At 37.4% G+C, this 12977-nt stretch overlaps 1 protein-coding gene and 1 long non-coding RNA gene across 2 annotated transcripts; both read right to left on the bottom strand.

Moving 5' to 3' along the window:
- Window positions 1-1622: 1622 nt before the first annotated feature.
- LOC126832082 (tubulin beta chain-like) lies at window positions 1623-3977 on the bottom strand. Its single transcript, XM_050562767.1, has 3 exons — window positions 3921-3977; window positions 2723-3187; window positions 1623-2441 (listed from the first exon to the last, which is right to left on the bottom strand). The coding sequence occupies exons 1-3, from the start codon at window positions 3975-3977 to the stop codon at window positions 1623-1625; spliced, it is 1341 nt and encodes a 446-aa protein (XP_050418724.1).
- A 1543-nt stretch (window positions 3978-5520) lies between these two features.
- On the bottom strand, window positions 5521-12241 carry LOC126832151 (uncharacterized). The gene is made up of 8 exons (XR_007684566.2): window positions 12084-12241; window positions 11172-11273; window positions 9690-9776; window positions 8593-8694; window positions 8050-8133; window positions 7075-7155; window positions 6382-6465; window positions 5521-5592 (listed from the first exon to the last, which is right to left on the bottom strand). It is a non-coding gene; the product is annotated as an uncharacterized LOC126832151 (long non-coding RNA).
- Window positions 12242-12977: the final 736 nt, after the last annotated feature.

Here is a 12977-nt window from a genome sequence, read left to right as displayed (position 1 = left end):
AATATTTGGCATTACTTTCTATACAAGCAACAGATGGGGTAACATCATGGTTAATCATAATATTATGCAGTTGTCAGTCTAGCAGCAGAAGTATGCAGATTTTAAAGTTTAATTAATATTGTAATCGGGATACCTGATAATAGAGAATTGAAATTATCCAATCGATAATTGTCTGGTAGCATCAGTAGCCTACATCATAGATTCGAAACTGGTTTGGTAAATATATCACGGCATCTGAATGCACCTCCATGTCGAGATTGGTGTCGATACTGTCTCATTACTAAAGATCGATCAAACAATTAGGGAGGCAAATATGTCTCTCCAACAGGGGCTAAGTCAGGGACGGAATGGCGAGCTTTGCGTCATCGTTTTGAGTTTGTGCACCCCCTAGAGTTTTTGTGCCCCCCACGCAAATGGCAAAAAATCACGCGATTCCAATGCGGTTTTATAATCATAATCATAACGCTTCACCATTGTCAAACATATACCGTGGGACAGATATGCTTCAAATCGACACTAGCATGTTCCACACAACCACATATTACCCGACGGCACTGCAAGGGACCCCGCCCCCCCCCCCGTCCCGCCCTCGTACACTCATATATATAGTGGGGTTTTTTTTTGGGGGGGGGGGGACAGGATCTTGTTCCTCAAGCAAAACCATGGGTCATCACGCCCCTGTTCGCCAACCATCTTTATTATCCCGGTTCGTGCAGCCAAATAGGACGTTAAACCCCATTTAATTGTTACATGTTTGGCTAGTTAGAATTATCACTTGGTTGGCAGCAATTCTGTCAATTCTTAAGATTCCGAACTCACAATTCAGCACATTGGTGTCTTGCGAGAAAACATTTAATGTAAGGGAGATAACTCCAGATAAGTGAAGTAGCGTAATAAAAAACATGCTACTATCCGGCGTACATCCAGCCAATTAACTCTGTAATTCTTCCGGCTCTAAATCATGAATATTTACCAAAACCTGACAGAAAATGTTAACTCTATTCTTCCACTCTAGTCCAATTAATCAACATAAATGGCCATGCGAAAGGGGGACAGGGAAAGAGAGAGCGACTGTGTAGATACAGACCACCATTAATTTCCTTTGCAGGTATCAAAATTGGACCCCAAATCTGACAGGATATATGAATGCAAAGCTTCTTCAGAATATAAAGTGTACATATTATCACCCCCTCCATTATGCATGCATGGTCTCCACCCCCGAACCACCCACATTTAATCATAAAAATTTACCAATCCCTGGTAAAAGACCCAAAACTATTTCCATGTTCATTAATTTAGCTATATTCAATAAATACCCCACCACCCTGTCCCAAACACCAGTGCTCTATACATCGTTTGCCATAACATATCGTAACACCACCCTCTACTCCATCGCGAGTAGTCTTTTCTTTGAATCTTTCTGGAACACCTGATCCATCTACGTATGTGTATAGAAGCCAAAAGACCAAACAATATTTGTGAAAATTCTATGTAGAAAATATATCCAACAATTTAGTATCAACAACCATTTATTCAATATTTTACAAGATTGTAAATAAGAATAGAATAATAACAATAAAATGATTAATAATAAATTAATAGATTTGTATTAGATATTGTATCTACGCTTCTTCTCCTTCGCCTTCTTCTTCATCAAATTCTCCTTCTTCTTCAGCTGTAGCATCCTGGTATTGTTGATATTCAGATACCAGATCATTCATGTTAGATTCAGCTTCTGTAAATTCCATCTCATCCATACCTTCACCAGTATACCAATGGAGAAAAGCTTTCCTTCTGAACATGGCTGTAAATTGTTCAGATATTCTCTTAAACAGTTCCTGGATGGCGGTACTGTTACCAATAAATGTTCCTGACATCTTCAGACCTCTTGGTGGAATATCACAGACAGCTGTTTTGACATTGTTGGGAATCCATTCAACAAAGTAACTGCTGTTTTTATTCTGAACGTTCAGCATCTGTTCATCGACCTCCTTCATGGACATACGACCTCTGAACATGGTGGCTACTGTTAGGTAACGACCATGACGAGGATCACAGGCAGCCATCATGTTCTTGGCATCAAACATCTGTTGTGTGAGTTCTGGGACAGTTAGAGCTCGGTACTGTTGGGAACCACGAGAAGTGAGTGGAGCGAAACCTGGCATAAAGAAATGTAGACGTGGGAATGGTACCATGTTGACAGCCAGTTTACGGAGATCAGCATTCAGTTGACCAGGGAATCGTAGACAGGTTGTCACTCCAGACATGGTAGCTGATACAAGATGATTGAGGTCACCGTAAGTGGGTGTAGTCAGTTTCAAGGTTCGGAAACAGATATCATAGAGAGCCTCATTGTCAATACAGTAGGTCTCATCTGTATTTTCTACTAGTTGATGAACAGAGAGTGTAGCGTTGTATGGTTCAACAACTGTATCTGATACCTGAAATTACAGAATAAAACAAAAACTGATCTTAATGTTTCTCAAATAGGAATGGTATTCTTACATTTTAATGCCTTTCACTAAAACTTTCACATGTTCGAATTATATTTTATATTATATCACATTCAACAACTGATCTGATACACAGTGATATTTCTCAAATTTATCTTGTACCTTTTGCATTTTAATACATTTCACTAAAATGTTTAGAAATGAACCAATCTTCTTACCTTCAATGAAACATGAAGTTGTAAAGGATGTGAAATTAAAGATATTCTTACCTTAGGTGATGGACAGACGGAGAAGGTGTTCATAATTCTATCTGGATATTCTTCACGGATTTTACTGATGAGGAGAGTTCCCATACCAGATCCGGTTCCACCACCCAAAGAATGGGTCAGTTGGAAACCCTGTAGACAATCACAGCTTTCAGCTTCTTTGCGAACCACATCTAGGACGGAGTCGACCAATTCAGCTCCCTCGGTATAATGACCTTTGGCCCAGTTGTTACCGGCACCACTTTGACCGAAGACAAAATTATCTGGGCGGAATATCTGACCAAATGGTCCTGATCGTACAGAATCCATGGTACCAGGTTCCAAATCGACGAGAACAGCCCTGGGTACATATTTTCCTCCTGTAGCTTCATTATAATAAACGTTAATTCTCTCCAATTGAAGATCAGAATCACCGTGGTATGTTCCTGTTGGGTCAATACCATGTTCATCAGAGATTACTTCCCAGAACTGAAAAGAGGAAAATATATGTTTAAAATCTTTTGTCACTGTATAAACACCAATGTTACAGGGCGCATAGTGCTTTTGTATGGAACCTTAAAATAGACGAGTATGGGTCAAAAGGCACGCATTAGTGTACTATGAATTTATATAAACAGATTTAAATTAATTTTTTTTAAATATGTACGGTAATTTCTAATCAATTATGTTCGGTTAAATACGCAAACATCCCAACTTGAATGGTGGTCGCCTACGCTTGATTAATCTGGTCTACAAGTTTATCACTTTTTTCTTGTTTGTGGGATATGTTTTCATTTTTTCACCAAGTTCTTTTATTACAAGACCATAAAGAACGTGACGTAGAGAACTGTTTTAAAAAGTTCATTGCGACTTAAATATTGCATATCAGGATCTACGACAAGATAACAACATCGCCATTGACTGAAATAGACCAATATTTGATTCTATTCCGTGTCTTTAATGTAGAATATTATGTATAATAATAGATTAGAGGTGACATGTGTGGAATACCAGTAAGGGTATACTGACTTTTATAGAACAACTGATACTACTGTCACTGTATAAATAACACTGTTACATCATTTGCTTTTTTCATGCACCGGGTAGACTATGCTGACTTTTCTAGAACAACCGACACAATTTTTCTTTTAACCGTGAAATTCAAATGATGATTTCTATGCTCACTTGACAATTCTTCGTATTAGGAATTATTTAATCTTACCTTGGCTCCGATCTGGTTGCCACATTGGCCAGTTTGCATGTGAACGATTTCTCTCATGTTGTAAGGATAAAGGGTTAACAGTGAAGAAGACAACTGTAGAAGTAGATGACAGAAAGTGAATATTAATGATAGGTACAGTGTTGACTTATATACATATACAACATGTCACCGGTCTCCATGTAAACATACAGAATCTATCGGGTTGCTAAAACTAATCTATTATTAATGAGATAAAGGGATTATGTAATTAATAGCAGTTAGTCCATACTTAATTAGATAAACCCACCAGATTGAACTAATCACTGTCTATACCATACGTGATTCAAATGATCCCTTTTTCGAAATCTTTATTAAGAGAGAGAGAGATAGAGAGAGAGAGAGAGAGAGAGAGAGAGAGAGACTACCGAATACCGCATGACTCAATGTTTTTACACGTACGGGTGTTTAGCAGTGGAGGGGGGGGGGGTTCTAAGGTACCACGAGGTTGGAGATATGTGACCCCACTCTTTGTGCAAGCTGGGAATTGTACATGACTCAATTACAGATCTTATGATCTAAGCGCACGCGTTAGACCATTCGCCCAACCCCAATTAATTTCTGTGTTTAGAGTGGTAAAATATTTCAAGCCATTCATTTGGTTTATAAGATTCTATTAATTTGAATTGTATGTGGATATAGTAACGTGGCCACGGTCATTATGCGCTAGGGACACGAGAACTAGAATTTCCCATGATCGACGCCCGGTGTGGGCTGAGTAGGACCTTCGAGTATTTCTCATGGTTGGTTCCCATTTGTTTCAGCTATTAAGCCTATTAAGTACTGTTGTTTAACACACACTTTAACCCAATATGGCGCTACTAACACATTAAAAAACGATAAGAGAACACATGTCAAAATGTCGTGATGTATGTGTACAAACCAATAATAGTTTTCCATATAAATTGTCTTGTGTTTTTCTGAGTGGGTTTGATCCTTTAACGTCTTCTGACTTTTATGCAAATCAGAAAAAATCCCATTTAGGCGCTTGTTCGCTAACCAGGGGGTCCCAGGTACGATCGCGGATTCGATCTCGGCGTATTTACCCATGTCAGTGTAGCAGGACCGAAGGCCTGCCAAGGAATAGCGTCTTTTCGGTCGAATGAGGCGGAAAACAGAGGCCCCGTGTACACATTGGCGTGCACCTAATATAACCGTTGTCTAATGGGAATCAAAACAAGAGAAGACAGTAATGCCACTGTTAGGACAAAATTTCCCTCGTCGATGCGGAACAATTGGACGCTAAACCCCAGCTCATTAAATTTCATTTCCTTTAGACAGGAATTGAATATAGCATAAATTCCGCTCCATTTGAATTCACTCTTAGATTATCAGTAAATCACGATCAAAATTAATGATCATAACCTTCCAGTGTTGATTGTAGAACCTAAGCAGCATGTCAGAATATATCTAAATATGTAATTGTATATTTAGATTTCAACTACCCAATATAGATGGACTGCGAGTATTTCCCTGCCAAACCCTTCCTCGTTACCAAAATAAAAGCAAATCGCAAAACCATAAAAACAATGAACAAACAACCAACAAACCAAAAACCCAAAAATAAAGCAATATATGCAGTTTATTTAGTTAATCAAATTTTATAATCAAAGAAAACATTGTTGCGTGTTTTAATCTGAAACATAAAATAATAATTGAATAGATTTTAGGTCATTAGTAAACTTAAAACATGGCGTGGACCCAATCTCAAATGTTGTTTGTAGCGAAAACAATCGAACAGATAAGAAAACATGAAGTATTTTATATTCAGTAATTCTGAATATTTAGAAAATATATTTTACCACAAAAGTCAAGCACAAATGTTACTTTTCCGCACTCCTTCCGCAAAGTACAATACATAAAACATCTGATTTTCTGTACATGATCCACACAGTAATTTGTGTATATTTCATTGATATTAATCATATAATAACATAATTCAGACAATTGATATTGATAGGCCTACAATAAAACACTGTCTCTTATCTATGTGAACAATAAATACGTCCTGCCATGTGCATAAAATCCCTGACCATCTAGTCTAATGTTCAATTGACTTATTAATCCATTATATTTAATGGTTTTGTGATATTAAATATTCAAGTTCAAATATTCATTGTCGCGTATTCAAACTCTATTTATCATTTCCTGTGTTCATCTTGTTTGGAACCTCCAAGCGTCGATCATAATGATTACCAAGCGTAGATCATAATGTTACTGTTTGAAACGTGACGAAGCTAGAGAATTATATTCCCGTTCCTTTAGAGGTCTATACAGTAAATGGCCCATGTGCTGTACTTGATAACGAAAGGTTAATTGCTCGGTCTTCGGGTAGAGGATTTTTAGGGATTTTAACACAAAATTAAGCAGTTTTATTCTCCAAAATATTATCGGGATTGGCCCTTTAAGAAATGATTTGTCTTACCTTTACACTGACAAGAAGGACAACCGTTAGATCCAATCTCTCTACCATTTGGACAATTATTTTTACATCGCGACTCTTCACAGCCTGTCATTTTAAAATTAAAATAATTTTTTGAATCATATGTAACATAAATGTCTGGCTAAAATTAGCCCCGCTTCAGGACAGACACGAAGCTAGTTGACCGACATCGACGAATTTAGTTGAAACCACTAAGCATTCTTTGAGAATTTTGTGAAGTATTTTTTCTGCTTTCCTTTGTATAATGAGTAAAACGGATTAGTACATAAAATAGTACACTAATTTTTCAACATGGCGACCATTCTCAAAGGATATAGTTCTCTGTGTGCAGAATGCTTAGCCACCAACCCAAAATAAATTGAAATTTTGTAAGCGTCGTATCTCTACATTTTAAAAGCCTTAATCAGAAGTTTCAACTGTCCACAATTTACTTCAACACGTATAAACGTACCGTGGATAAGGAACCGAGCATGACGTCATCTCCATTCGATGTGCAATTATCCAAAGAACAAACATGTCAAGCTCCATGTCGACCATACTTAAATTGGAGGAGTCTTACGCTTTTACGGAGAGGGTCACCCCAAGAAGAAGAAGAACAACAATATGAGTAGCGCTTGGGACCCAGTTCCTGGTCCAAAAATGTATAGCTCTTATTTGATCTAAACAGATACTTACATTCACAAGTAGAACAGTTGTTTTCATCCTTAACTCGGCCGAGTGGACATAACTGTAATTGACATGCCCTTAGAGGACACTCTGGAATATAAATTTGATAAATTAAAAAAAAACCAAACAAAAAACACAAAGGATTATTGAATTTTGTAAGTGTATCTGCACTTAAAAGTTTTAAGTAGAAGTTTCAACAAATAAATAACTATATAGCACTTAGTATCTCCGCACATGGTCTGATCTAATCGAATTGGTTGGTTGTCATTTGCTAGAAATTACGTGAGATTATACTACAAAGCTTAAAACTTCTCTAAGAAGCGTCGATATCAATTATAATATGAAATCTACTGATATGTTTTGAAGCGTGAAAAATCTGAAGAGTTATACTTGATTTAAATACTATAGTATAATTATCTATAAAAGAGAGAGAGAGAGAGAGCGAGAGAGAGAGAGAGAGAGAGGGGGGGGTAACGTCCACTCGACACAAACTAGGTCATTTCGGGAGTAACACATGGTTGAATTTCATTTCAATAATTCGCTTGCGCGTAGGGTCTTTAGCAGTGGGGAGGGGGGTGGAAGCGGAGGACCCGGAGAAAACCCACGAGGTTGGACAGGCGACCCTACTTCTTATCACGTACAACCGTGGAATCGAAACCACGCCAGTTGACTCATTGGGGATACTCGATTGAACGTTCCGGAATTAAATTCTCTCAATTCCCAAAAAAGTGTCAATCGAGGGAAAAGGAGAATTTCGGAGTGCAACGCATGTACCGACTGCATTGAAAATATTTCAACCAAACATGACAGCTGAAAATTTGTTACTTGAATACGTCACGATTCTACTCACACTACCACAGCTGTTGAGACTGGCAGTACTGTGACATGGCTGAATTCCGTATCACTTGATTGCAATGATACAGCGCGCACGTGCTAACCATTCGGCCATCCACTCCTCTTATATTAAGAAATGATTTGTCTTACCTTTACACTGACAAGAAGGACAACCGTCAGATCCAATCTCTCTACCATTTTCACAATAATTTCTACATTGCGAATCTTCACAACCTGTGATTTTAAAAGTAAAATCATTTTTTGGGTCATGCGTAACACAATTAGATATTGGTTTATTTAGGTAGGAAACGTAGCGGCACAATTGGGTGCTCACTTAGACCCAAAATGCGCCACTTCCTAGAAAATCTTGTATTTTATAACAGTATCTCTACATTTTGAAATCGTCGACAGTTTACAAGCACGGGCGTACTATGGATCAGACAGCAAGCATGACGCCATCCCTGTCATCAAAAATCGATGCGCGACTGTTAAAAAACCCAAACATGCCAAGTTTCGTGCCGACTGTACATGAAACGGCCTTGCCTTATGCTTTCTTCGAAGAGCATCGCCCCCGAGAAGAATAATAAAAACAACAGGATGAGAGCTAGCTTGCTTGTGGTCCAGTTGAGGCTTGTGCAAAAAGAAAATGTATTACACTTTGTATCTTGGGGCCAGATCTAAACAAATACTTACATTCGCAAGTAGTACAGTTATTTTCATCCTTAACTCTACCAAATGGACATAAATCTAATTGACAGTGTCTTAAAGGACACGCGACCTGTCCAGAACCAAATCCTGAAATATGAATTTGTTAATTAAAAAAACACAAAAAAAACCCAAATAAACTACAGGATACTGAATTTTGTAAGACGATCTCTACGTTTTAAAAAGTTTTATGTAGAAGTTTCAAAAACAAAATAAAAAGATATATATATATATATATTCTACTCTCAGGTAAAAGTAGGCCTATATAGAAAAGTGAGATTTTTAGAAAGAAAAAACTAATTTCATCTTAGCTAGCGCTTTCACCCACTACGGGGATCATCAGCTAAAACCTCTAATCGAAAAGGTTGGTTGCCATTTGCTTGAAATAACGTGAGATTACACTACAACAATGTTATTTTGTGTGTGGGCCGATGACGCGATGACTCACTAAACAGTAGTCTCAGTCACCCAAGTACCTAATTAAAGTGGAATTATGTAAGATTTAGCTAAAGAGCAGGCTGTTTTCGCTATGATATTTCAAAAATAGATAATGCAAAATGAATATGTTGAAAGTTTCAGTCAAATTACTTTATTTTGAGCGAAGTTATCAACAGTTGTAGTTTTGACCAAATGTGTACATTGATCGTAACCACCGTACTGGTCATTCAAGTGTTAACCTCGCTTCTCCATTTTTAAATTAAATCATTAATTGGCTGAGCCGTTCTAATCTACTTAAAATCGCATCGAGCGTTGATTATGGTCTTGTCATGTAGTGTCTAGTCCTTCGGATGGTAAACCATTTTCAGCAAGTTAAAGTGCCCCTGACAGTTGGAAATGGAAATAAGAGTAATCGGTATTAAATAATCAAATTATTTATGTTGATCGATATTGAAACTATATTTGGTATCAATAAACTCTTATGATGAACAATATGGTTATATTTAAAATTTCACGTCAATGTGTATTATAATATGGAATTTGCTGTTTGAAATGTGAAACAGTTGAAGAGATATTCTTAATTTGAATAATATAGTATAATTATCTATACAGACGAATGTTTTTTTGCAAGAAACAATTTGTCTTACCTTTACAATCACAAGTACGACAACCGTTGGAACCTATATGTCTACCAAAGGGACAATAATTACTACAAATCTGCGTTGCAGGACAACCTGTCATTTTAAAAAAAAAAATCATTTTTTTTTTGTCAGTCACGTGTGACAAAAATATTACATATATATCATTTAGGCAAGAAACGTACAGTTCTAAGGCCTCCACCCCCCCCCTCCCCACCTAAAAGATGCGCCATCTTCTGAAATATGCAGAAGTCACATAATCAAATAATAATTAGTAAATGAAAAGTTCTAGTTAATTAAGGATTCATGTGTGACACAAATATTAGATATTGGTTTATTTAGGCAGAAACGTATCGACACAGTTAGGTGCCCACTTAGTTCCACATCCCACCCACCAAAAATGGCCGAATCTCCTGAAATATCTGGACGTCACGCATGGAAATTAAATCATATTGGTTTAAGATTATATAAGATTTAAATAAAGAGCTGAGAGTTTTTGCTATAATAGTTCAAAAATAGATAATGCAAAATGAATATTAAAGATACATTATGGGAGATTCGATAACGATTTGACATTTCTCACTATAATAGTTAAAAACTAGATAATTTAAAGGCAGTTTGCTGAAAATTTCATTCAAATTGATCCACTATGGACCGAGAACTAAGCGATTGAAATTTCCGCCTAGCCTCGATCATCATTACTAAAGTCAGTACGATAAACAGCATAGTCTCGATTATCCATTTAATCGTTAAATCGTGAAGGAAAGTTATGCAGTAAATTGGCTCATAATCCACTAAAGATCGCGGGCTAGCGATGTCATCTAGAGTTGATTATGGTCTGGATAGGTTAATTAATGTCTAATTAATAATTTAGATAACATTTTATGCCTAAAGTAAGACCTGTAATAGGCAGATTTAGCTCTTACATAATGTATGTTTAATCAAAATACTTTATTCTGATCCAAGCTCGTGGGTTTTCTCTGGGTCCTCCGGTTTCCTTCCACTGCTAAAGACACCTACGCGCAAGCGAATTATTGAAATACAATTAAACCATATGTTAGTCCCGAAATGACCTAGTTTGTGTCGAGTGGACGTTAAACTCCATTTCTCACTCTCTCACTTTATTCTAAGCGAAGTAATAAGTGTTTAAATTCTTGACAAGTTAGTCTCGATTGTCCAATTGCTACGGTAACAAACAAAGTCTCGATTATCTATTTTAACGACAAAATATTAAATGACGCGATGGTTCTATCTGACTCAATATCTAAGCCAACCGATGGTCAAGATAATTGATTTGGTTGCGAATAAATGTCTACATAATAATTTATATAACATTTGAGGCCGGAAAAAGACCTGCAATAGGCAGATTTAGCCTTTACAGAATGGTGTATCTTTATGTAGAGTTTCCCTTTAAATTTTTCAAAAATATATAACATTTAGTGTATTGGCGATCTTGTTAGTTGTAGTTTGCTTGAATTAATAAATACATACAGTCGCAAGTAGGACAGCCATTTTCGTCATTAACTCGACCATTAAAACACAGCCCTAGTTGACAGCCCCTAACAGGACATGCCTCTTTGGCAGACGCCAATGCTGAAAAACAAAAATAAAGTAAATAAGTAAATAAACAATGTATTAACATACGTCATTTTGAAAACAAGCCTTGGCTATTTGAACTCCAAGTTTACTTCAGTCGTATATTGTGTGATTAAGACGTTGACTCGCTAAGTCGGGGTCCTGTTTTCGATCCAGGTGTTGGCCGAGAAGGTTCATTGGTATATTCGGGCGTGCCCCCACCCCTTTTCAGTGATGCACTACAGAGGACCTGGCAATGGACAATGTATCGTCATTCGGATGGGACAGAAATGGGGGTCCCGTGTTCACAATAGTGTGCACTTAAAAGAATCCCTGGCAGTTGGATTTTGATAAGAGTAGGCAGTAGTGCCGCAGTGCTACTGTTCGGGGCGGGGGGGGGGGGGGGTAGCACGTGCGCTGTATCATAAGGTCTGTCATTGAGTCAGCTGGCGGGGTTTCAATTCCCCGGCTGTAGGTGATAAGGAGTAGGGTCGCCGATCCAACCTCGTGGGTTTTCTCCGGGTCCTCCAGTTTCCTCCCACTGCTAAAGATCTGTACGTGCAAGCGAAATATTGAAATAAAATTAAACCATGTGTTAGTCCCGAAATAACTTAGTTTGTGTCGAGTGGACGTTAAACCCATTTCTTTCTCTCTCTATCTCTCTCTCTCTCTCTCTCTTTCTCGCTACTGTTCGGGCAAAATTTCTCTCATAGCAAATTATATGGCATATGCACGTCTTCATTTCCTTTTTATAGAAATGAGCGAACCGCTTTAAATTTAAATGAAATTAATTTACACAGATTTTAAGAAATTAGTGTACAAACTAACCTGCAATGGAAGCAACCAACACAACGATCATAACATTCATCTTTGTATGCTCAAAATTTTGTTCATACTAAAACCGAAAAACTGATGCCCTTTTATATGGGATAAAGTTCGTGACAAATATCTAGTAAATTGGGTAGATATCCTAATTTTCATATGTGAAAATTATGATTGTCCATTCAAAATTGGTACAGTTTCCGTACTTGGTGGTTTATTAATTGTTCAATGGGTCTATCACGGATGTATGGATGTTAGTGAATACATCCCCTTAATTCCGCTAACAATTATTGTACGTTGTCAAGTAGCCTGCCGTATGACATCACCAATGTCTATTTATCCTTGTAATACGATTAAGCCTTTCCTTGCAATCATTGTTTTATGATAAGTTAAATCTCACACACAAGTCAACCAGTACAGCCCTCGTATAATATTCCAATATAACAAAAACTCACTTGATCAGAATTTGATTCACAATATTAAATAAAATAGCTTTCATGACAACCAACCTATTCTAAACAGATATATGCAGTAGTAGTGAAATATACGAAGACCTATTTCACAAGTAAAACAGGGAGAGAGAGAATGGGGTTTAACGTCATTCACGGACTAATATGTTTAATTTTATTTCAATAATTCGCTTACGCGTACTGGTCTTTATCAGCCGTGGGAGGATTCCGAGTAAACCCACACAGATCTACAGGCGAGTTTACTTCAGTAATTGGATTATGCGTCGGGGTCTTAATATTAGCGGGGGCAGAGAATCCGGAGAAAACACACAAGGTTGTGTAGGCGATCTTACTCCTTGTCATGTGCAAGTCGGACATAGAAACCCCGCCATTTGACTCGATGAAAGACTATGATCCAAAACGCACGCGTTTAATCTTTTGCACCCCCCCC

This window comes from Patella vulgata, chromosome 1, assembly GCF_932274485.2.
Source record: "Patella vulgata chromosome 1, xgPatVulg1.2, whole genome shotgun sequence".
In the NCBI taxonomy this organism is placed as follows: Eukaryota; Metazoa; Mollusca; class Gastropoda; family Patellidae; genus Patella; species Patella vulgata.
The sequence above is the reverse complement of the archived record's forward strand: the minus strand, read 5'-3'. Positions and strand labels throughout refer to the sequence as shown.